At 37.4% G+C, this 26954-nt stretch overlaps 1 protein-coding gene across 2 annotated transcripts; it reads left to right on the top strand.

Moving 5' to 3' along the window:
• Window positions 1-235: 235 nt before the first annotated feature.
• STOML3 (stomatin like 3) lies at window positions 236-25805 on the top strand. 2 transcript variants are annotated; one of them, XM_054446946.2, is made up of 7 exons: window positions 236-397; window positions 14966-15069; window positions 15151-15223; window positions 19151-19233; window positions 21347-21550; window positions 23203-23337; window positions 24678-25805. In XM_054446946.2, the coding sequence occupies exons 1-7, from the start codon at window positions 346-348 to the stop codon at window positions 24900-24902; spliced, it is 876 nt and encodes a 291-aa protein (XP_054302921.2). In that variant the 5' UTR covers window positions 236-345; the 3' UTR covers window positions 24903-25805. The 2 variants fall into 2 exon arrangements, with proteins under 2 accessions (XP_054302921.2, XP_063506760.1); XM_063650690.1 differs by lacking the exon at window positions 236-397 and adding an exon at window positions 11712-11727 and having other exon boundaries at window positions 24678-24902.
• Window positions 25806-26954: the final 1149 nt, after the last annotated feature.

The following is a 26954-nucleotide window of genomic DNA, read 5'->3' as shown; positions in this document are numbered from 1 at the left end:
TATACAAGGTGCATAGAAGTGTTTTATGAAATATAAATGCTATAGAAAATTACACAGTAATATTTTACAGGAAGCAATACCACCAGATGGTCATATTCTTTCAAGTTTTCTCTATGAAAAAAGGCGGTCTGAACTCATAAAACAAATCTTTTTGTTTATGTTATCAGGCTTCCCTCACCAGGGTAACTACCCCTTAGGGAGTTCACTAAAGAGAAGGAATGTCTTTCACTCTCTCATACTTTCTCCTCTCTCCTCTCCCAAGCATATCTGAGTTGCTGCCTGGACTTCACACTTAGCTCCAAACCCATGAAAAATTGCCAAGTATAAAAGCTTCTCAAGAATGAGATGGATTCTAGGGTGTCTTCACCTGAGAAACAGGATAAAGAGAACTTCGTGGGTAAGTTCCTTTTTCCTGTCTTAGGCTTGTTTTTACATACATGGCAAAGCAGGAGTTGTAGCATTATAGACAGGTATAGAGTAAGTACGAGATATATTTGCAGAAATTGGCCTCAATTTCATTTATAGCCCAGGATTTTGAATTCATTGCTTATGCTGATTTCATTTGCTTCTTGAACAGCAGTCTATAACTTGCTTTATTTTTCATTCAATTTTAGATAGAATTGGTGTTTATCTTTGTATTTCTTCTTTTTGTATCAAATAGCAAAGATATGTTGAAGAGGCTGACTTTTCTCCAGCTTCAAACATTTTCTGATGATGCTGAGATTAAAAAGAAAAGTTGGTTTGAGCTATATCCTGTTTGATAAATGGAGAGAAGTTGAGAAAAAAAAACTTAGCTTATAAGTACCAACTACTATCATTAATACGAATGACTATTATGTGTTACAAAGCATTTTGCTTGCATTATCTCTTTAAATTTTACAATAATTCTGAGGTAGATCCTCTTAGAATCTCATTTTACAAATGAGAAAACTGAGCCTTGGGAAGTTTAAGAAGTTGTTCAGAAAGTGATTATGATGATGGTGTGCATGTGCATGTGCATGTGTATGACCTAACCTGTGCTCTGTACCTTATGTTGCCAAAAAAGCCATAGTACATGTTAGAAATAGAGAACACATTTGGCATTACTAATACATGAAAGAAAAAACTAGGCTGCATGCACTGGTGCATGTCCTGTAATCACAGCACTTTGGAAGCCCAAGGCAGGCAGATCACTTGAGCTCAGGAGTTCGAGACCATGGGCAACATGGCAAAAACTCATCTCTACAAAAAATACAAAATTTAGCCAGGTGTGGTGGCACATGCCTGTGACTAAGTGGGAGGTTGAGGTGGGAGGATTGCTTGAGCCCAGGAGGTTTAGGCTTCAGTGAGCTGAGATTGCACCACTAAACTCCAGCCTGGGTGACAGAGCGAGACCCTGCCTAACAAAGAAAAATAAAAAGGAATAAAGAAAGAAAGAAAAAGGAAAAAGTATACACTTAGAGACATTTACCTGAATTGGAAAAGAAATTTTTCTTTTGAAGTAGGCATGAAAAGCTTGAAGGCAGTAAATATCATCTGGAAATGCAAGCAGGAGATCTCAAGAGTCCCCTTATTTATCTTTCATGAGACATTTAGTTTCCATTTTAACAGGTGAAGACATCAACTGGGTGGATGGCATGACTGAAGCTGTATCATCGGTGAGATACTTGAAAGTACTCATGAGTTTTCTTGGTTTCGATTTTGAATATGAAAAACTGGCAATATCAAAGAATGAACAGAATGGGGCTTATATATTTGCAATGTCTGATTTCCTGTGCTTTTGTAGTTTCTTAGGAGAGATGCAGTCTGGACTATTCTCTGAGACTTGTGGACTAAGTTTGTCCTTGCAACTCAGATATATATAAAATATATAGATTATACAATATAACATATATTATATAACATATATCTTATATAATATAGTATATAATGTATGACATATAATGTAATATAGTATGTATAATATATTATGTAATATAGTATATATTATGTAGTATATAATATATTATATACTATATAATATATAATATAGCATATATAATGTATACTATATAATATATATACTATATAACATATATAATATAGTATATATAATATATACTATATAATATATATAATATGGTATATATAATACATACTATAGTATATATATACCATAGTATATATAATATATACTATAGTATATATATACTATAGTATATATAATATATACTATGGAATATATATACTATAGTATATATAATATATACTATAGTATATATTATATTATATATTATATATTATCTGATATATATAAATATATAATATAATATATCATATAATATATAATATAATATATATTATATATAATATATATTATATATAATATACTATATGATATATTATGTATTGTATATTATATAATATATAATATACTATATTATATATTATATATATAAAATATATATTATATATTATATACAATATACTATCTTATATATTATATATAATATGTATATTATATATAATATATAAGATAGTATATTGTATATAATATATAATGAATACTATATTATATATTATATAATATATACTATATGTATTATATATTATATAATATATATAATATGTATTATATAATATATAATATATATACTATATGTATTATATATTATATAATATGTATACTATATGTATTATATATTATATAATATGTATACTATATGTATTATATATTATATAATATGTATACTATATGTATTATATATTATATAATATGTATACTATATGTATTATATATTATATAATATATACTATATTATATGTAATATAGTAGATATAATATAGTATATAGTATATATTATATAGTATATATAGTATATATAGTATATAGTATATATTATATAGTATATATATAGTATATATAGTATATATTATATAGTATATATATAGTATATATAGTATATATATAGTATAAATATTATATATAGTATATATAGTATATATATTATATATAGCATATATAGTATATATAATATATAGTATATATAGTGTATATATTATATAGTATATGTATTATATATTATATATTTTATATATTATGTATTATATATTATATATTTTATATATTATATATTATATATTATATATTTTATATATTATATATTATATATTATATATTTTATATATTATATATTATATATTATATATTATATATTTTATATATTATATATTATATACAATATAGTATATATATTATATAGTATATACTATACCATATTATATATTATACAGTTTATACTATATAATTATATATTATATAATACAGTATATATACTATATTATATATAATATATATAATTATATGTACTATATATACTATAATATATAATATGTAAGATATACTTATGAATACTTGATACTTGACAGCACATAAGTGGCACATAAGTGGCAAATATATTTTTCCAGTAGTCACTTTTTTTTTCACCTTTTTAAAATATATTTTCCAGTTGTCACTGGAATATATATTTAAAATAAACATTATTTTATTTATTTTAAATATTTATTTATTTATTTAAAATTTATTTAAATATTTATTTTAAATATTTTATTTATTTTAAATATTTATATAAAATAAATAAAATATTTTATTTATTTTATTTAATAAATATTAATAAAATATTTCATTTTATATAAATTTTATTTATATTTATAAAACATTTAATAAATATAAATAAAATATTTATTTATTTTAAATATTTATATATAATGAATACATATTTTATTTATTTTAATATATATATCATTTAAATATTTACATATATTAAAATAAATATATTTTAAATATACTTTCCAGTTGTCACTTATTTTTTTCACATTTTTAATGATGAGATTGATATCAAATACATAAAATTTCAATATATAATATATAAAATATATTATATTTAAAATATAAAATATAGTACATATAAAATATAAAATATAATATATACACAATATAATATATAAGATATACACAATGTTATGTATTATATAATATACACAATATTAAATATTATATAATACACAATATTAAATATTATATAATACACAATATTATATAATATATAATATACAATATTATATAATATATACAATATTATATAATATATAATATATACAGTATTATATAATATATAATATAGTATATATAATATATATTAAAAATCTTAATATATATATTAAGGCAATGTTATTCAGTCCTGTAAGCATTATAGACATTTCTCTTCACAAATGGTGAGGAAATTATTTAATATATAAATAACTGAGCCCTTGTTATCCTTTCCAGCAGGAACATTATGTGGGAGTGTGCTGCTGGCACACTTTATTTCTTTTATTTTTAGAGATGGGGTCTTGCTCTGTCGCCCAGGCTAGAGGGGAGTGGTGCAATCTCAGCTCACTGCAACCTCAGCCTCCTGAGTAGCTGGGACTACAGGCATGCGCCATCATGGCTGGCTAATTTTTGTTTTTTTTTGTAGAAATCGGGTTTTGTCATATTGCCCAGGCTGGTCTCGAACTTTTGGGCTCAAGCGATCCTCCGGCCTCGGCCTCCCAAAGTGCTAGGATTACAGGCATGAGCCACTGTGCCAGGCCTGGACCAGCTTTTGGAAGCCACTTGTGTGCATCTGTTTCTAACTCCAAGCTCATGACATCACAAGGGTAGATTAGAATCACCTGAAGGGGTAGCTAATATTTACACAGTGGAAATGCTAATAAATTAAGGCTTTCTTCCTTTCCCCAAGGGTCAAATTTTTAGACATTTATTATCACATCACTACTTAATAGCTTTGACATTCTCTTCTCCCCCCTTTTATTCTTTTTTGATTTGTTTTGTTTTCTAAGAGTTAAAGTGAATAGGAATCTAGATCACAAAAATCTTAGATGCTCTTCTCAAAATTAACATGCAAAAGAATCTTCCTGGGGAGCTCCTTAAAGTACAGATTCCTAGCCCCTACCCCCAGAAGTTCTGGTACTTAGTCTATGTCTGTGCTGGGCTTAAGATTTTGCACCCCAACCAGCTCCTGTGAGCTGGTTTAGCTGCCAGGCTAAGAGAGCATTTTGGGTAGGACTATATTCCTTTTCAGCAATTCTGCACTTTCCTTAAAAGTGTTCCTTAATGCAAGCTGTGTGCGTACAGAAAAAGGAAGGAGGGAAGATGAATTACAGAGGATGAAAAGATATGTTTACCCCTCGTATTTTCCTTTAGATTTCATCTTTGATGATCAAAGTCCTTCATTCTCTAGAGAGAGAACCAGAATATTGCTGAAGTTCTATTTGCTGACTGTATCTTCACAGGATTGGAAGTGAACATAGAAAGGGAGATAGAATGGTTAACACTTATCTCCAAGCTCAGGAAAGGTGATTGTTCTCATTCCACATACTTTTAATTTTTCCTCTGGGAAGCATCTGGTCTTCCCTGCTTTGATAATGCAAAGCACTTCCTTCTTGTAAAACTTGACATGATTATTTATTTTAAATTTTACTTTTAAAAATGGTAAATATAGGCTAGGTATAGTGAGTGGCTCGTGCCTGCAATCTCAGCACTTTGGGAGGCTGAGGCAGGTGGATCACCTGAGGTCAGGAGTTCGAGACCAGCCTGGCCAACATGGTGAAACCTTGTTTCTACCAAAAGTAAAAAAATTAGCTGGGTGTGGTGGTGCCCATCTGTTATCCCTTCTAGGAGGGAGGAGAATCACTTGAACCCGGGAGGCGGAGGTTGCAGTGATTCAAGATCATGTCCAGGGGCAACAGAGTGAGACTCCATTTCAAAAAAACAAACAAGCCAAAAAACAAACAAACAAACAAACAAAAAACAGGTAAATATATCAAAGAAAACTCAGAACAATGAAAACCACTTATACTTCCATTATTTAGAAATAGCCGCTGGGGGATAGAGCAAGACTCTGTCTCAAAAAAAAAAAGAAATAGCCACTGTTAATATTTTGGTTCATATTCTTCCAAAATTTTTTCTATTCTATATATATACTTCTATATACTTGTGATTCTACTGTCCCTATAATTTTGCATCTTTCTATTTGTTTCTTTTAACATCATACGATAATTATTTTCTCATGCTTTTATAAACTTAAAAATATATACATAATATGACATTGTGTAGATGTATCATAGTTTGCTTAATTATCCTTCCATTGTTGTATTTTCAGGGTGGTTTTCATTTACCACTGTTGTAAATAACATTGTAATGGGACTTTGGACATAAATCTCAAGGATGAAGTATTTTTATTTGTTGTTGTTGGCAGTGCTGTTATTTCAAACAGAGAGAACTGAAAGCATGGGAGAATGGGGAGAAAGAAGAATGATAAGAATGATGCAAGGAAAACATTTTTTCTTTATTTTCTTCTTCTTTTTTTTAAATTTTTTTTTTTGAGACAAAGTCTCTCGCTCTGTTTCCCAGGCTAGAGTGCAGTAGCGCAATCTCGGCTCTTGCAGACTCTGCCTCCCGGTTTCAAGCGATTGTCCCACCTCAGCCTTTTGAGCAGCTGGGATTACAGGAGTGTGCCACCACACCCAGCTAATTTTTGTATTGTTAGTAGAGATGGGGTTTCACCATGTTGGCCAGGCTGGTCTCGGACTCCTGACCTCAGGTAATCCACCTGCCTTGGCCTCCCAAAGTGCTGGGATTACAGGCGTGAGCCACCGTGCCTGGCCCTATTTTCTTCCTGAAATGATGTGTGAGTGAGGGTACAGTCAGGCGGAATGTGTGGAGAAAAATGCAAGGACACATGGTTCTTTGGTTAATTGACATTTTTGAGAGAAAATAGAATCTTGTCTGATGAACCATGATTTCTATACAAGGACTTTCCAACAGATCAGTAAATCTGTTATGTTGCTGAACATTGCCCTCATCCTGTACTTCAAAGTACTTAAAAGTATGCACTGCATCCATTCAGCATCCTCTGTGAAGCAGGAGGTGGAGACAAAAAATAAAATACCTGCATTCAGAGCACTAAAAATTTACAGGGAAGACACAAGTTAGTTAAAAATTACAAGGTCCTATAAAAAAAGTTATGATAGAGGGTGTACAATCATGTGCTGCTTAACAATGAGGATACATTCTGAGAAATATGTTGTCAGGTGATTTTGTCACTGTGAGAACATCATAGAGTGTACCTACAGAAACTTCAGTGGTACAGCCTACTGTACACCTGGGCTATAGTGTACAGCCTCTGGCTCCTAGCCCAGAATACTGTGAGCAGTTGTAACACTATGGTAAGTATTTGTATGTCTAAACATAGAAAAGGTACAATAAAAACATACTATTATAATCTTATGGGACCACCATCATATATGTGGTCCATCATTGACTGAAACATCATTACGTGGTGCGTGACTGTATTAGAAACTCAAAAGAGGAGCACCCAAAGGTGAGCGTGACAGAGAAAAATCTTCCTGGAAAAGAAGGGGATGTTTGAGCTCACCCCTGCTGAGGAAAATGTGGGATGCAGAAGGGGGCTGAGGAACACAAAGACCTGTGCAAAGGTACAAGATGTGTGAGGACCTAGATTACTTTCTGTACTGCAGGGGGTATTCATGTGATGTTAGCACGTGGCTTGACTCCTTCATCTGGATCACCTAGACCCATACGAAAGACCATCAGAAGTCCTGCTACTTGAAAAAAAAGTAACAAATGGGCGAAGAGCCCGTGTGTGAAACCTGGGCTCTGAGTGGCAGCCTTGTGGTTGCTGCTGCGTTGGGGTGATGGCGATGGGATTCAGCATGAGGAAGCTGCTGTGGGGGAGGATGCCTCCAGGGCATGAAGAGGGACACTCAAGTGGACTTTGATTGTGTTGGCAAAGTATATATTCTTAAGCCAAATGGCGGGTTTAAGGTATTCAATGCATTATTTTTACACCTTTTTGAATGTTCACTTTCAAAATAATGCCTTAAGTATTTCTAAGAAAAGAAAAGACAGAAAGCAAATGGTAAAAGGGAACATACAGTAGATAATGTGTTGTAAACTTCATGCAACTACTGAGCACAAATCATCCTTCTGGAGTTGAAATGTAAATCTGCCTGTTTGGAAAACTCTTAGGATTATGGAATTTTGTATTCATAGGACTAGTGTAGATAATAAGATCATCATCCAGCTCTGATTTACTAATTCTTCACCAAAGATCTGATATTTCTATATTTTTCTCAAGGTTCCAAAGGTTATCTGAAGGAGCTTATAATGTCAGTGGCCAGATTAGCCAGTAGAAACCCTCAAGGGTCTAGAGCTTTTATTATACAATCTTGAAAATTTAGTTCTTGCACATATAGAGGAACCATTATCTAGACGGACCAGAACATCCACAATTGATATTTGGAATCCGATTTGGTAAAAGAAAAAAACAGAACAAAATAAAGTGTAAATTTTCAAAGCAAAAACTGTACTGAACAAAGTTAAATGGCCAAGGAAGACTTTATTCAAAGCTATTGCAATGGAGGAGAGAGGCTAGAACTCAGTCTGAGCTCAACTCTACTGAAGCAAGGGGTGGCAGGGTTTTTAAAGGCTGGAGTGAGCTACTGGAAAAGTACTGGAATCCCTGAGGGGGAGGTCATAAGCCATCTAGTATATTTTGCATATCTTTATGACATGATAAAAATGATGAGACAGGTCTCAGTCATTTTAGGAGGTTTATTTGTCAAAGTTAAGGACGAGTGATCAGGAGTCAGGTTTATGCCTTTCTCTGAAGATGATTTTGAGGGCTTCAAATTTAAAGAGGAAAGAGTGGGCTATTGAGAAGTACACAATTTTCATGTAAGAGAGGGGTAGGGGAAAATAGTCACTCATGCCTGTGTCTGGCTCAGTGAATCTGAATTTTTATATAAGGTAACAGACAGATAGGGGAAAATTCAGGGAATCTGCATTTTTTACATAAGGTAACAAAGATAAATGGGACAGGGAACAATCACATGTGCATTTGTGCCAGGTGGACAGAGGGGTGATGCATCTGTAAAGATAAGCTATCCATTTACATTGCTATGGTGAATTTTAACAGAAATGCTTTAGGGTAAACATCTTGGAGCTCACTAGGAATTTCCTTGTGGGCAAAAATATGAGGGAGGTGTGTAGCTTTTCATCTTGTAACCATCTTATTTAGGAACCAAAAAGAGGAGGCAGGTTTTTTTGTGACCTGGTTCCCAGCTTGATGTTTCCCTTTGGCTTAATGAGTTTGGGGTCTCAAGATTTATTTTCTTTTCACAAGGCAGTTTCACAACTCAGAGAAAGGTGCCCACTGAAGTTAGGCTTTTACTTCCAACAGAAACTGATAGATAGGGGTGCTATTTTCTTTGATGTTTATATTGCAAAGGCTAGCTCCCAAGACCTTGAGAAATTTAGTCCTGGGTTGTGAAACTGGCAAGAGGCTTTTCAAAAGATTTAAATCTCAAAGAGGCAGAGAAAGAGTTTATATAAGCTAGTAAATCCCATTAATGAAACAACAAAAAATAAACGTATTTAAAAAAACAAAGAAAAAAGAATTTATAAAGACAATTTTGTTTTTGTTGTTTTATTATCATTATTATTATTATTTTTAAAGAAAATGCCCTAAGAAAAGGGAGATTAGGGGCCTAGAGTCAGGAAGAAGCCCGTCTAAAATTTAGTCAAGCTGAGATTTGCTTTAAGGTTTTGTGCCCACTATTATATCTCTGAGATTCATCCATATTTTACATACAGCAGTAGTTTTGTCTTTTTTTCTTGCTGAGTAATATTCCTTTGAATATGAATATACCACAACTTCATTTATCCATTCTACTGTTGATGGATTTGGGCGAACTTCATATCTTGGCTTCTGTGAATAAAATGGCAATGAACATTGTTGAACATATTTTTCTCTATCATCAGTAGTCATTGCTCTCAGGTATTAATTGGAAGTTGAATACTGACTCATAAAGTAGATACATGTTTAGCTTTAGTAGACACTTCCAAATAGTTTTTGAGGTGATTGTACCAACTTAACTTCCAACAGCACATTTGAGCACTCTAGTTGCTCCTCAACCTTGCTAAACATGGTATTGCCAGTCTTTAATGTTTGCTATTCTGGTAGCTGTGTACTGGAATCTTATGGTGGCTTTGACTTTCATTTTTTTGATGTGTAATGTACATCATCCTATTCTGATTGTTTAAAATCATGTCATAATACTTAAACAGTTATTTCTGCTAAGAAACTAAGAGACTATTTATGATAACACAGATTTGTGATAAAATATTGTAGGTAGTATTGCTCTAATATTTAAATACTCTTGACCAAGCTGAAGTTGAGAAATAAACAACCAAGTCACCTAGCCTGTTTTATTTACTATAATTCATTTCTGTTTCTAATATAATTTAAGTGGGGCTAGTGATACAGAACATTCTCTCCTACTTCCGAAGGCTCACACAAGTAGCCAATCTTGCCTTGAGTGTTGGGCCCTGGTCCTAAAGGGTATTTAATCTCCTTTGGTGTAAACAGCTGTATCTAAGCACCAGGAATAATGCCCTGGGGATGTGCCTCTACCGGTGAACATTGGCTTTGCCTCACTCCCTAAGTCAGTAAAGGTAGACATGCACCACTGTCAGTTTGTGGAATTTGTGGGTATCACCTTACTTAATGAGAGATTAAGATGATGGCGGCAACACTAAACCAGGAAGTTTTCTGGTTGCAAGATGAAGAGTTGGCTTTGGTTACCTCTAAAGTCCTTCAGCTGAAGTTCATGGGTGCCTCTCTTCTTGTCAGTGGCTCTGGGCCTCAGCTTCCATAGCTGATGGCTCTACCTTTTTCTTTGCAGATTGAAAGGAAGGTATTGATTAAATATTTTGCTGCTGTTGTCACAGCCACACACAGGGAAGTCTCCACATATTTCACCAGCTGCAGACTTCCTAGAAGTAAGTGCAGCAGGGTAATTAGCCTAGTATGGTATCTGTTTCTCCTGTTTCCGTAACTGCCCGAGGGATTCTTCCTGCCAGCTGCATAAAGACCAAGGCATTGTAGTAGAGGCATGTTTCCCATTTTATTCTCCAGCACAGCGTTTAGCGTAGAACTGATAAAATATTTATTAAATGAATGATGAAACCAGGGGCAATTTGTTTGGGGCAGCAAAATCCAGTTCTCTACTAGGAAGTAGGCATATGACATGGCTTTATGGTTATGCAACAATTGTCCAGAGAATACACACATTTGTGGATTTGGTTCAAACAGATGATCAAATGTGGTCATCACTTAGTGACCAACAAAGGTATTGTGCAGCCCCTTTTTCTTCCATCATCCCCTCAGAGCCTTGTATAGCTTGAAGTAGGGCGATTTCTGAAGAACTTTGTATTTATTAATACAATCCCAGCATATCCTTTTAGTCAGAATTGTAATCTTCAAAAACTGTTTTCAGTATAGCATCCTAGTTTCAACTGTGGGAGTGAGTGGGGAAAGAGAAAGGCTGCCAGGAAGAGTTACTCTGTGTGGTCTCATTCCCAGCTGTGCATACTCACAAGGCTGAGCTGGGAGCCTGCAGGGAAGGTGACAGCAGCACTCACAGCCCCACTTTAACTGGCAGCTAATGAGACCCCCCAGGCTCCACCAATTCTCCCAGAAGCCACGGCCTGGGTGATTCTAATGCTCCAATGTAAATCTTGGAAGAATAGTCACATTCTCTTCTCTTGTCTCTCTCAGCGTTTCTATTACCTAATGGAGCTGAGCTTCATGTGCACATGTAATGATGCAAGGGCTTGATGGAACTCCAGAGGCGAACTTGTAGGTCAGTGCAATTTTCTCTGTGACAAACACTTGCTTATGCAGCTGGTGTTAAGGCTGTGTCTACTTTGGAAATGTCCAGGGCTTGGCTCCAGGCATTAAGCACAGCTGGTGTCCTATTGGAGTTCCAGCTGCCTGTGTGTGCTGTGCTGCTAAAGTCATAGCCCCGGAACAGCCCAAGGTTTATGAACACCAAATATTGCAGTGCCAGGAGGGAGGAAACACACCAAACGTGACAGGAACTGTGCTGCTTTCACAATACTTTTACCAAGATTTTATAAAGATGCATGTTAGCCCAGTGAGACATGTATAAGCACAGTTATTACAGCCTTGTCTGTATAGGCAAAATTGCAAACAACCTTAATGATCAATAGGAGAATGGTAAGTAAACTGAGACACAGATGTAAGATGGAATACTATGCAACAATAAAGAAGAATGAGGTAGATGAGTAGGTAATGCCATGGAAATCTATGCATGATAAGTTAAAGTAGAAATGTGGGTACAGTGTAATGCCATTATCACAAAATAAAATTTACAAATCAAAGCCAGTATTTTCTAAATGTAGATATGTGTATGTAAATACATATGAGTGGGTCTATAGAGAATGCACACCAAACCCGGTAACTACAGAACTTCTCTTGATAAAAGTGGGACTGAAGAGAGGATGGTTCAGTGTACTTTAGTTGTGTTACTTGAATTTTTTTTTCAATGAGAATGTGTATCTATAGGCTCTGTCATGAATACTAAAAAAGCACTAATAAAATTTGACAAAGATTCTATGAGAATGCATAAAGTATCTTTCCATCTTGTGTAATGATAGTCTGATTCACCTCCATGTGGGTCCAAAGCTTTGGGAGGTGATATTTTAGAAATTTAAATTTCAGAGTATTCAGGCAAGCCCTTATTGTTCAGAATATATATGTATTTGGAGCCTATAAAAGGCCATTTGTACTCAAAAGTTTTTAATACAAAATACGTATCTAAAATGTAGCTATTTTCACCTATCAGAATGTAACGACTGAGAAGGTTGAAATGATTTAAGGAGAACAGGACATGTGGGAATAAGCACATCTATGCTGTTGGTGAGCGTGGAGGTTGGTACAAACTTTTTGAAAGGCATTTATCTTCTATCAAAATTGTATGGCCTAACACTTCTACTACCAGGGATTTATCCTACACAAGTGCACAAAAACTCACATTTAAAAACATTCATCAAAGCGTCGCCTATAAGAGCAAAAGCCCAGAATTCTCCTAAATATTCATGAATTTGGCTCAGGTCTCAAAAAATTAGTAGCAGTAAAATGGGTAACTGGGGATGGATTTGAGGTAGTATCATTTAGGTTTAGTGACTTTCTGCAATTGAATATGGAAGACGCAATGATGACCTGCCTAACCTGGGCAAACGGGTGGATGGTGAAGGCATTAACTGAGATAGAGACAGTATATGGCGTTTGTAGGATGAGCTGGCTGGGGATATCTAGTCCTAGTGCTTGTGTATGGAGAATATAAATCAGCTGGAGGAGATCACGGGATGAGAATGGGGGTGGTTGTCAAGGAGAAGGGAATAAGGAGGAACAAGGATTTAAAAGGAGGCAAAATGGGCCGGGTGCAGTGGCTCATACCTGTAATCCCAGCACTTTGGGAGGCCAAGGCAGGAGAATCACTTGAGGTCAGGAGTTCGACACCAGCCTGGCCAACATGGCAAAACCCCGTCTCTACTAAAAATACAAAAATTAGCCAGGCATGGTGGCAGGTGCCTGTAATGCCAGCTACTCAGGAGACGGAGGCAGGAGAATTGCTTGAACCTGGGAGGTGGAGGTTGCCGTGAGCTGAGATTGCGCCACTGCACTCCAGCCTGGGCGACAGAATGAGACTCTGTCTCAAAAAAATAAAAATAAAAGTAAAAATAATTAAAGGAGATAAAATGGTGACTATAAAGAATTCTAAATTAAAAGGGTCAGACCTGCTTATTTTACAAACAAGAATCCCTGGCTGGGCAAGGTGGCTCACGCCTGTAATCCCAGAACTTTGGGAGGCTGAGGTGGGCAGATCACAAGGTTAGGAGATTGAGACCATCCTGGCTAACATGGTGAAACCCTGTCTCTACTAAAAAAGACAAAAAATTAGCCAGGTGTGGTGGCGGGCGCCTGTAGTCCCAGCTACTTGGGAGGCTGAGGCAGGAGAATGGCGTGAACCCGGGAGGCGGAGCTTGCAGTGAGCCGAGAGCGCACGACTGTACTCCAGCCTGGGCGACAGAGCGAGACTCCAACTCAAAAAAAGAAAAAAAAATCCAGAGACTTCAGAAATTATATAATTGATGTAAGTAAAGCTACAGAGTTTTAGGTGGTTGAAGTAGGATTTTAACTCAGTCTCATCTTATTGCAAAGCAATATTCATTAAGCCAAAATGCACCTACTATGATAATGTGTGATTAGCAAGAAGAGATCTTATGTGATGAACTGATATAACAAAACTTTTATGAAAAGTTAGAAATGGCAAATATCAACATCTGACAACAAGTCCCTGGAATACATATTCATCTGGAAATGGGAATAATAGTAGAATACCTGTTTAAAAGTGTAGATGTTAATGTATGGCCCAGGAGCCACATAAAAGTAATCTTATTTAATCCTCATCAAATTCTCTAAGGTGGGTAACTTCTAGCCCCATTCTACAGATGAAGAAACAGAAACCCAGAGACTGAGTGGTCTTCTATCCTAATGCTTTAGAATTGGTAAGTGACAGAGTTCATATAAAAACTCATACCTCAGGACTTTGCAGGATATTTTTCCATGTGCCACATTGTCTCCTTCTGCGGATAATAGTACTTACCTACCTGCCTTAAAGGGTGCTTTGAATTTTACCTCGAGAATTCACAGGACCCAGACATCTGATGATTCTGGTGTGGATGGTCCAGAGATTACATTTTGAGAACCATTGTTTATGTGTTTTGAGAATAATAAACCATAGCAGCCCTATAAAATGTAATAATAATAATTTCTGTTTATTGTTATGAGATTTTTCTTGGAAGGAATAAGTCAATTTTAATTTTTAAAAACCTGAATAAACATTTGAGTGTATGTACGTGTGTGTGACTACATCCATGGTGTAAATGGATTTAGGTTTCCTATTCAGCCACATCAGGCTTGGCCAGCTGTCTGGATAGGTTCCAACCCATGCAGCTGGGTGGCTTTTTTAAGAACCCCATTGATCACAGATTTGCTTCCTTCTTATTTCCTAGGTGTCAACAATAAACGGCTTGGTGTATGTGGCAGGATCCTGTTTTCCCTCTCTTTCCTTTTGGTCATCATTACTTTCCCCATCTCCATATGGATGTGCTTGAAGGTAACACCCTGGGAAATAAACTGGGCTCTCTGTATGAACTGACAAACCATTAGGACTAAACGTTCTCCCTTAATCTCCTAGATCATTAAGGAGTATGAACGTGCTGTTGTATTCCGTCTGGGACGCATCCAAGCTGACAAAGCCAAGGGGCCAGGTATGAATGACGCTGTGGCTGCCCCTGACAAAGATCAGGGACACCTAATACTACTGCTACCACCTTCAATATTTTTCCTGGTGGTGCCTATTGAGAGTCAAAGAAAAATTGCTAGAAGCTGGTGCTCTTGCCTTTTGGTACAACAGAAGAATGCCACCTTTTTATGCAAGTCAGTGGGAATGATCACCAGTTTGAGAGTCTGGAAATCTGGCCCGGCCTCCTAATTCTCCCTCTGAGAGATTCAGTGAATGTGAGCAAAGGGTGGCTCTGGTTACACTGGCTGAATGTCACTTATTACCAGGGCCACCAGGAGAATGTGGGAAGAATAAGAGGGAAAGTAAATGGCCAACGTAGACTATAAGTTACTCAAGGAGAGTGTATTGAGAGCTGGTGTTTGATGCTCACTCTTTGAAAAGGGCTAATGGAAAAGCAAAAGGTAATTTCCTCTTGTGGCAAGTAGACGCATAGAAAGATAGAGCTGGAAGCCATTGTATGACGCCTTTTGCCAAATCCCTTGGTTTTGAAAATAAAGAACGTGAGGCCAACATAAGTTTGATGAGTTATCTGAGATTATCCTTATAGTTAGAAATAAAGATGAGCTTTCAGGCCTTCTGACATCTAGTATAGTATAGTGTTTATTTCCAACCTTTCTTTACCACCTTGAAAGAGAAAATATTCCAAATAGTCATGTTTTAAAAGAAGGTAGTTTTATTTCTTTGTTTTTTGTTTTTGCCTGGGGTTGGGGTGGATACTAAAACTATAAGGTACTAAAACTCCCTGAACTAAGATATTGATTTAATACTCATAACTTCTCTGAGCATATATCTAGTTGAACCATAGGAAATTGCTAAATTTGTTTTGACTCCCAAATATGGCAATTTCACGGGATTAATTCTAATACTCTGGAAATGAGGGGCTATCAAAAGCTCTGTCTTAGAAGGCACATGAAAACAATCATTACTAGCTATATTTCTCTGATAACATTTGCTTTCTGCCCCCATTATGGCTTATTTGAATAAACTGTTCTCTCTGCAACTGGAAGGTTTCTGGGGTAGGAACTTTCCTAAGCACCATGATGCTCTATGTGCTTTACCCTTGGCCATAAGCCATGGATCTGTTAATATATAAAAAATTATGGGAAACTTCAAGAGGAGAAGCTTGTGAAGGAGGCTTCTTGGTCTTTCTTTCTTTTTTTTCTTTTTTTCTTTTTTTTTTTTTTTGAGACAGAGTCTCTCTCTGTCGCCCATGCTGGAGTGCAGTGGCGTGATCTCGGCTCACTGCAACCTCTGCCTTCCAGGTTCAAGCGATTTTCTCACTTCAGCCTCCCGAGTAGCTGCGATTACAGGCACCCACTATCATAACCGGCTAATTTTTGTATTTTTGTAGAGATGGGGTTTCACTATGTTGGCCTGACTGGTCTTGAACTCTTGACCTCAGGTGATCCACCTGTCTCGACCTCTCCAAGGGCTGGGATTACAAGCATGAGCCACCATGCCTGGCAGCCATTTCAAGTATAATCTTACTTGTCTAATTTCATAAAGGACCTAAGAAAAAGAAGATAAAAACTACTTATAGATGTTCTCGTGAGTTTGGCAAAGCAAGAATCATTCAACTGAGGTAAAACAGCCCAGGATTAACTTCCTCCCGGTTGTGTCCCACCTGGTGGGGTTGAGATTATAAGTTAAAATAAAATTGGATCCCAGAGAAGCAGAACAGACAGAACTTGGAGGCCTCTAGAGAAAAATATATTACTTTTAAATGAATTTTCCCCGAAGATTTCACTATTAAATGTCTCAGGATAACAATTCTCATCATACATGTCTCTGGGGTTAATGAGTTACCTCAGCATGTCATAAGGACAAGAGGGAAACAAGCCAAATTGCTAATGGAAAACCTCTCCACTTTCATAAATTGCAAATTATTCTTGAATAATAGCTGACACTTCATGAGCATTTAATACATACCTGGCACTGTATTTAGTACTTTATTTCATCATCATGTTGAATCATGCTTAATCTTCACTACCAGCTTATATATATTAGGTAACCGAAGTGTTAGGTGAGTTTTCCCTGGTCACAAGGCTACTAGGTAGTAGGGTTGGGACTTAACTCTGTCTAGTTCTCAGGTCCATGATCTTAACCACAGTGACCTGGCACCAAAAATGGAAGTTAAGTTTAGAGGCCAAAAGAAAGAAAGCACTTCACCGAACACTGAGTAAAGGGGTGGTGATACTGCCGCCCCTTTATATGGTGTTCAGCCCCAGAACTGGTTTCTGCTGCGAAAACAAAAACAATAATGCAAAGCCTTTTTGATTAATGGAAATAGATTAGTGTCCCCATCTTGCTGACATGGCTTGTGGTTCTAATCTTTGTAGCTCTCACAGTAAAGAACAACATTCACCAGGGTAATGTTAAGAGTTCCCAGTGTCCTTAAATGAGCTTTCTTATGCCTATCCTTCCCTGACCCAGCCCCAACTTAATGCCTCACAAATCAGAAAGAAGTAGATGTGTTTACAGCGGGAGAATGCTATTATACATGAATTAGATCATGGCTGTGGAGAAACTATTAACTCTGGAATACATTGATTTACAGGAATGTGAGACCCTGGGAAGATTTTAATTCAATAATACTTCATTACTATTTAAATTGACTGAGAATGTTGGCAGTCACTGATATTCAAAGCCAAATCTATTACTTGAATCTGTTACATAAGTATCTTTATTATAAGAAAACTACTTTCCAAAATATTTTATTTTTTTGGTGGAGTATTTGAGCAAATACAAAATACCAGATCATGTTATTTTTCCTGTAAACACTTTAGTCTGTATATATATATATATAGCTGATAAGGACTTTATTAACACCATGCTGCCGTGGGCTGAGTATTTGTGTCCCCCCAAAATTCAAAGTTTGAACCCAATCAGCAATGTAATGATATTAGGAGGTGAGGCCCCTGGGAGGTAATTAGATCATAAGGGAATCATCCTCACTAGTGGAATTAGTGGCCTTGTAAAGGAAGTCTCAGAGAGCTGTCTTGTCCCTCCCAGGACACCACATGACCATCTATAAATCTGGAAATGGGCCCTCACAAGACACTGCATCTATGAGCATCTTGATCTTGGACTTCCCAGGCTATATGAAATAAACTTCTGTTGTTTATAAGCCACCCGGTTTATGGTATTTTGTTATAGCAGCCTGAACAGACTAAGACACATGCCATTATCACAACCATTACAATGAGCAAGAACACCTTAATATCTTTTTTTTTTTTTTGAGACAGAGTTTTGCTTTTGTTGCCCAGGCTGGAGTGCGGTGGCACGATCTTGGCTCACTGCAACCTCTGCCTCCTGGGTTCAAGTGATTCTCCTGCTTCAGCCTCCTGAGTAGCTGGGATTACAGGCATGCCAGCTATTTTTTTTTTTTTTAGTAGAGATGGGGCTTCACCATGTTGGCCAGGCTGGTCTTGAACTCCTGACCTCAGGTTATCTGCCTGCCTCAGCCTCCCAAAGTGCTGGGATTACAGGCGTGAGCCACCGCGCCCAGCCTTAATGTCTTTTAATATGCATTCTGTGTTCAAATTTTCCACTTGTCCCAAAGGTGCTTTTCACAATTGGTCAGAATATTATTTTTAATTAATGTCCAATTAAACACTTGGATAGAAGTAGATTGTTTTAAAAATAAAAACCAGAAATTAAATGTCAGGGATCTTTAGCTTCTTACCAAAAGACTTCACTTCCCAGGCAATTACTTTTCTTTAGTCACTGACTAAGAGGGTGAAATCATTTTCCTCAGAGTTTCATGTGTGCATATTGAGGATCATCTGAGAAACATGTATCGCCCCATGTAAATGATGCACAATGCTGCTATGAGACTACTTGTAGTTATTTTCAATAGAGCAACACTTTAAACTGATTTTTTCTCTCATAGGTTTGATCCTGGTTCTGCCATGCATAGATGTGTTTGTCAAAGTTGACCTCCGGACAGTTACTTGCAATATTCCTCCACAAGAGGTAGTACTGATTAAGGATATGTCACTCGAAATTAAACTTGTATTTTCTCTATTGTACGGACAATTACAATTTTATAGTACACTTTTAAACTATAGGAGGGAAGATGAGCTGAGTACTCCCACAGACCTGCTTGAATTGCTGTTGGTGGCTCCCAAAACTACAAAGAATTTGTTTTGCCAAATGAGAATGAAGCCAAGAGCAAGGGTTGAATTGCTAGAAGACTTAGAATGGCCTGGTGTGAGAAAGCCTGACAGCAGAGATCTAGTTAGCAGGGAAGCTGGGATGGAGAATGACAGAGCAGAGGCTTGGAAGAGACAGACAGTCACTGTATGAAGGAGCTGAATTGATTCTGACAGAGGGCAGATGGAGGGCAGTGGCTGGTTTTGATACCACCCTCTCTATCACTTTCTCAGAAGAATTTTTCATAATATCCACACGAGTCATATTTGCTTTTGACTTTAAATTATTTCTGTGTTTGGATGCAATACAGAGAGCAGGCATAAGGACAGAGGAGAGGCTGTACAGGGCCCACTTGTGTTTGTATTTCATGTAAGTCTTTTTTTTTTTTTTTTTTGAGACAGAGTTTCACTCTTGTCAACCAGGCTGGAGTGCAGTGGTGCAATCTTGGCTCATTGCAACTTCTACCTCCCAGGTTCAAGCGATTCTCCTGCCTCAGCCTCCCAAGTAGCTGAGATTACAGGTGCCTGTCACCACACCCAGCTAATTTTTGTATTTTTAGTGGAGACAGGGTTTCACCATGTTGGCCAGACTGGTCTCTCGAACTGCTGACCTCAGGTAATCCGCCTGCTTCAGCCTCCCAAAGTGCAGAGATAAAAGGCCTGAGCCACTGCACCCAGCCCACATAAGTCTTTTAATTCTTGAAGTACTACAGGTAAATGACCAAAATAGTAACTCAGCAATAGGGAAGAGGAACAGAGTTACTAACTATCATGTCATCCTCTCATAACCAAAGTGATTCAGGTTAGAGGAAAAGAAATTCAGGACCTAGGATATGGGAGGGCAATGGTGATAAGAAGACAAAAAATCAACATTTATAAATATATGTTAATTTTCTTCTGTCTGGTTCAGGAAACTCAACCAGGACTCAAACATGATGTCTTTGTGTCACTTAGGAGCTGCAGAATACTTACTTTTGAATTCAGCCCCAGGTCAGACGTGGTGGATCATGCCTGTAATCCTAGCACTTTGAGGCTGAGGCAGGAGGATTACTTAAGGTCAGGAGTTCAAGACCAGCCTGGCCAACATGGTGAAACCTTGTCTCTACCGAAAATACAAAAATTAGCTGGGCATGGTGGCATGCACCTGTAATCCCAGCTACTCAGGAGACTGAGGCAGGAGAATCACTTGAACCTGGGAGATGGAGGTTGCAGTGAGCAGAGATTGCGTCACTGCACTCCAGCCTGGGTGATGGAGCCAAACTCTGTCTCAAAAAAAAAAAAAAAAAGAAGAATTCAGCTGCAGTCAGGAGAGGTTGGGATGCTTAGTGACCTATAGTAGGGACTTTTCTGGCTCTGTAATGGACAGTTCTAGGTTCTGCTTCCATAGTATACCCAGAAATCTCTCATTTGCTCCAAAACATCCTGTCACATTATTCAGAATGATTGATGCTGAGCCTCTCCATAGAGCTAAATCGATTTTTCTTTACATGGTCTCTGGTGCCATCTATGTTTTCTAAGAACCACTGCTTCAAGTCTGATAAAAACTGAAAATGAAAAAGAGTACAGGTATCAGGGAAACAAGTGTTCTACTTCTGCCTAGAAGACTGAAGATAATAGAATGACACAAGGGCTGTACTGTTAACATTTAAAATGGAAGGGCCTGTTCTTAGCATGTCAAGTCAAGTGTTTCTGCCTATAGGACGTGAAGCTTCCTAAAGATGAAGTCACAGGGGTAGGTATCATGATATCTTTAGAGGAATTGCGTATCAGCTGGGAAGATATTCTATCCAAGCCAGGACAGCTTTTAGGTGACTGTAGCATGAGTTGTCGTTACTGCTCTCCTTCTGTGGAGGATGGCTCTTGGGCTGGCTGTCACTTTGTCAGTAGTGGGGAAAGTCATAAATAAGTGATTTTGCCCTGTTCTTACTCCACAGATCCTCACCAGAGACTCCGTGACTACTCAGGTAGATGGAGTTGTCTATTACAGAATCTATAGTGCTGTCTCAGCAGTGGCTAATGTCAACGATGTCCATCAAGCAACATTTCTGCTGGCTCAAACCACTCTGAGAAATGTCTTAGGGACACAGTCTTTGTCCCAGATCTTAGCTGGACGAGAAGAGATTGCCCATAGCATCCGGGTAAAGACACCATGAACTAATAGCCTGTATCTTTAACTCATTAATTTTAATTATCAGTGATTATTAAATATCAGCAGTTCAAACATCCCCCACCACATGCATGCTTGCACACACTCACACACAGACAACTGCTCTAGAGGTGAGCTTCAGTTGTGATTTCACTTACCTGTTACCACAAGAAATATATTTAAATATCTGAGTGCAAGAAGGCAGTTGCTGAAATTGTGCCCCTTATCCATTTTCTTTGGAATTCAAACTTATGAATTAACATCTTACAAGTATAATCTTTTTTGAAGAAGTTAGAGATCAGATTTATTTTTAGGTTAGATTACTCCAGAAGTGCAGCCATTCCTCAGGTAGCCTATATATTTAAATTAAGTGTGAAAGTTAAATTCAATTGAGACACCATAGACCTATCATCTCTAGAAATTCTTACACCATGCCACCAATATCACTAATAACATTAATAGTAATGATAATTATAATATCAATAAAAATGTAACAGCTATCGATCTCATCTCTTACACACACGAGTTTATGGACAAGAATACTTCTGTATTTTCTTAGATGAATTACATTTGGATTCTGAGCTTCTTTTCTGTAAGTCAATTATACAAAGAAATTCAACTTTGGTTCTTCTTGGCCTCTCCTCTAGTCCCTAAGGTAGAGGAAAGATCCCAAGCTTTTATAAGGCAGTAGGAGTTCTGCATGATAATTCTCCATATTGTTGATATGTGCCCCACAAATTTAACAACTCAAAGGTATCCCATCCACAGCCAGGTCACTGACTTCTTGTGAGGTCTCACTATCTCAGGTCTCATATCCTGCAGGGATCACAGAAAGGCAAGGGAGGGATCACTGCCCCCACCCCTTTAGGGGAGCTATCCTTCTGATCCTACCATTTCTCAAGACACTCATCTTCTCCAGGATGACCAGCAAGATATCTTCAATGGTTTTAAGCTTTTACAAAAGACAAGAGTATCTTTGACTTTAGAGTGCTTCTGCCTTGAAAAATATGCCTTGCTTCTTTAAAGCTGGCCATAGAGCAGAAGTTAAACAGAGCGAGATAAATAATATCTCGAAAAGGACCCAATAATAACATGCACTGAGTCATTGCTAGGTACTGAGAGATATCTTATATGTATTGTCTCCATATCTAATAACAGTCCTGAAAGAAAACCTTTTATAGGTAAGAAAACTGAGAGCCAGATAAGTTAAGAAACTGTCCCTATGATTCACAAATGCAAATGGCAGAGCCAATGCAAAATCCAGGTCTGTCCGAGAAACCCGTTCATTGCTGCCTGCTTGACACCAGTGACAAGCAAATTTGGGATATTTGCTCAAATCTAGATAGATCTCATATACCTCCTTGGGAATGGTTTTGGGGTAGATCCTGCTGATAGACACCCACTAAAAGGTCTGCCAGGTTTAATTCCTGAATTCTTAAAGAGATTCACTTTAAATTTCAGAAAATGATCAATAAGAATGTTAACTCTTATTCTCTTCCTAAATTGTCTCACTCCAAATGCTGTAAATGCAAAAAAAAAAAAAAAAAAGAGAAAAAAATGTATCTTGCAAGTATAAAACATATCAGAAACATATATCATATCACCTGTCTTTCTTATTAGTCTTTCCTTTTAATTTGGAAACAGACTTTACTTGATGATGCCACCGAACTGTGGGGGATCCGGGTGGCCCGCGTGGAAATCAAAGATGTTCAGATTCCCGTGCAGTTGCAGAGATCCATGGCAGCTGAGGCTGAGGCCACCCGGGAAGCCAGAGCCAAGGTAAGGGCTGTGCAGTTCACACATGGAGGGAGAACCGCCTAGTGTTGGGGCCAACAAGGATAGGACTTGAACAGAAGATTGAGTCTCTCAATTATTTTCATAAGAAAGGGGTTTCTTTTCACAGTTTTACTGAGAATTTTCCCTGAATTAAAAGGTAACCGGCAGCTTACTGTACCTTGAGGAAGTTTGGTAGCAGGTCTTGGGTTAAGAGGATGCTCAGTAACATACTGAGCAACTTAGCCAAGTAGATCCCAACTCTAGCCGCATATCAGTGTTCCCTGGGGATAATTTAACAAAACAAAACAAAATATCAATTTCTAAGCCAAACCCAGGCTTGAAGCAGTCTTAAGTGGGCTAAGAAACCTATATTTTCATAAAGCTGGTGACTTAGATGTAGCCAACATGGAGCCTGTCTTTTGCGCATTGTTGTTCTTGTATATTAAATGTTGCTGGAATAAACGGGGGCAATTAAATACAATCCAGGTAAGAATTACAAAATGTAAGCACGCCCTGGCTCTGAATGTCCTTGAATCTGTTGAGATTCTGACTTTCATGCCTGTGTGGATAGCTTTCCTGAAGTATCAGAAACCAACTGGGATCCCAAGCCTTTGTGTATCCTCTTTGGAAACTTACTTGTTAGCTGATGAAGGTGTTTCTTTGACTCATATCTGGTTTATCTGCTAAGCTCCAGCAGCTTCCAGTAAGGGACTCAGCAATGATAGAAGAGAGATCACTTTTGCACACAGGCAGGTGGCCACAGATGGGGCAGCTGAATCACTCTTGGACAGTCTGAGAGCTAGAAAGAGCGATGTACTTAAGAGACTGCCAGTGTTACAAGGCTGGCATTTATTGCTACTTGTAATCAAGAGCCAAGAGAACTAGAAACAATTCTCGGTTTGTAAGAATGACACCAAAGTGGCAACAGAATGAACTTAAAAACATCTAAGATAAGTAAAAATGATAAAAACATCAGTTAGAGGCCTTAAATCTCAGACTTCTCTGGAAATGAATGCAGCAAGTAGCGAGGCTCCAAAGTGCTTCAAGGATTAGGGTAGATGCCAAGTATTCATTTGTATTCAAGAGAGTACTTTTATTTTTGTTTGATGATAAAATCTAGGGACCTGTGATTTGTACAATATCCCTCCTTGCTTCCTGCAACCTCTTTGAATTTCTCTAATTATGTTAGGAAGTGAAACTCTTATCTTCACCAAAGAAGTAGATGAAACACATGTGGCAACATGGGGGCTGGGAAGAGATGTATCTATATGGACCCAGAAAAAGAAAACACTAGTTACAGTGTAAACTTTTATTTCTGAACGATTTTATTTCTGTCATTTCAGGTCCTTGCAGCTGAAGGAGAAATGAATGCTTCCAAATCCCTGAAGTCAGCCTCCATGGTGCTAGCTGAGTCTCCCATAGCTCTCCAGCTGCGCTACCTGCAGACCTTGAGCACAGTAGCCACTGAGAAGAATTCTACAATTGTGTTTCCTCTGCCCATGAATATACTAGAGGGCATTGGTGGTGTCAACTCTGATAACCACAAGAAGCTTCCAAATAAAGCCTGAGGTCCTCTTGCAGTAGTCAATTATTGCATAGAGAGTGGTGTCTATTCCTATGGAGAAGCCAGCAGTTAGAAACGGTGATAATTTCAACACTGTTTGTGTAACAGTAACTCCACAGACGGAAGAGCATTGGCAGGAAAAAGCTCTAGAGGCTATACAGAGAAGAAAAAAAAAAGCAAAAATGAGACCTGCATATTACTTTTATTTTTAGGACCATAATCAACTTTGTAATATTCTTATATAATTAATTGGTGGTGGTCTGTGACTTTGTAGCAGGAACTTTCTGCTATGTAGTATGAGAAGAAATCATTGGGTGACTGTGACTAATGTTTCAGAATTACTTTTTAATTGTTTTAAAAAGCACTCCAGATAATTTATAAAGTAACATAGGCCTCATATTTACACTATATATTCGCTTTATAATTCCAAAGTGGTTATTTGCTAAATCTCCAATGGTTGCAATCAAACCCCACAATGCTGAAAACAGAGATTGATTTTGATGTTAAGAACAAAAGAAGTATGGAAACTTCCAGGCTCAAACATGTCTCCCGTGCCACAAGGCAAACTGTGCTCAGCTCACAGTCCAGGTCTCTTGCTGCATGTCCTGCAGGGAGTGGCCAACTCTCCACCTTCCAGCACCATTGTCAGAGGGTGGGACAAGGCACATGAAAGTGGCCAGCTCCTGTCAATTTATTTACTTACAAGGGAGAATGCTTGGAAAGGTTGCGTTGCTTGAAACCACTGAGGAGCATCACCCTGGGAATTTCATGTTTTCACTCTGTTCTTAGTCCCAGGAGCCACAGGTAACTGAGAATGTTTGTGAACTCTATCCACATCCCCTCCCCCACCAGCCAAATAACCTGTTAAAAACAAAGAAGGCATAGAATATAAATGAATTTCAAGTTACTTTGTGGGAGGTTATTTTGTTGCCATGGTGCATTTTCTTTTTGGAATCAGTTTTGAGAAATGGGATAGAATTTTTAAAAGTTATTATTTATGGACCGTCTTTGTGTTACACTGTGCTCAGCCCTTTAGGGATGTCACGAAATATCTTTATTTTACAGATAAGGAAGTGATATTATGAGGCTAAATGATGTGGCCAAGGTTCTCCAGCTAGTGAGTGTTGGGTTAAGATTGAAAACCATGTCTCAGTCCAAAGTCCTTGCTCCTAAACATCATCAAGTTTTATTTTGAGGAAGTGTGAGCCAAGGGAAGAGAGCACTCTAGTTCCTTTTTGCTGTCAACACCAAACTTTTAGGTTCTGGAAGTCCAGGCACCTACTGTAGTGTCCAGGACTACACGTGCGTGCACACATATGTGTATGTGTGAGCACACCATTCCCACGTGCTTCATGCTCCTTTTCACACTCCATGCATACCCTCCATATAACCTCACCACCCTCACATCCTCCACCTCTGCTCCCATCCCCTCCCTGTCCTTATCACACACATCCTTTTGACACACAGGCATCAGTTACATAGCGCAAAACGGGGATCACGCTCTATCTTTGCTTTCATAACCCTCCCCCAAACCCCATGAAACCATATGATTTTTGGACAATCCACAGCTTCTGAATCTAGTACTTGATCCTACTGACTTGATGACTCCAGCACTCATGTTTAACCCACTAAGGCTCATACATTTTCATTATATACTAAGAACTTGCCTTTTAACAGGGATTGAGGACTTAGGGACATAGGCAGAAACCTAAGATAGGTCATCCACATCAGCCAGAATCTGAGTCCATGAAGTTACGCCATTTAGACACTTAACTGATAGCCCTCACATCTTCACAACAATGACACAGGTTCAACCCAGGCCAGGGCACCTCCAACATTGACAGCCACGGGAGAAGGAGGCCCTGCTTATACAAGGACATCTTGGTGGCCCACTGCAAAAATCTCTTTTTAGCCTTGTTCTGGAAGTCTAGAGTTATTCCTTTTTTTTGGTTTCAGTGATTTGCATTAAAAATGCAAATCTTTCCTGGCAATGTACATCAAACTGTAAACTAGTGGTTCTTGCTGGAGGTAAATATTGTCTTACTCATTTAGAACC

Source organism: Pongo pygmaeus, chromosome 14 (assembly GCF_028885625.2).
Source record: "Pongo pygmaeus isolate AG05252 chromosome 14, NHGRI_mPonPyg2-v2.0_pri, whole genome shotgun sequence".
NCBI classification, from domain to species: Eukaryota; Metazoa; Chordata; class Mammalia; order Primates; family Hominidae; genus Pongo; species Pongo pygmaeus.
This window is presented reverse-complemented; position numbering and strand designations above follow the sequence as displayed.

Excerpts from the sequence above, each read along its gene's own strand:
- STOML3 (XM_054446946.2), top strand. The coding sequence starts at position 346 with ATGGATTCTAGGGTGTCTTCACCTGAGAAACAGGATAAAGAGAACTTC. Across the intron at positions 398-14,965 it reads GGATAAAGAGAACTTCGTGG|GTGTCAACAATAAACGGCTT; the intron begins GTAAGTTCCTTT and ends CTTATTTCCTAG. Across the intron at positions 23,338-24,677 it reads CCCGGGAAGCCAGAGCCAAG|GTCCTTGCAGCTGAAGGAGA; the intron begins GTAAGGGCTGTG and ends CTGTCATTTCAG.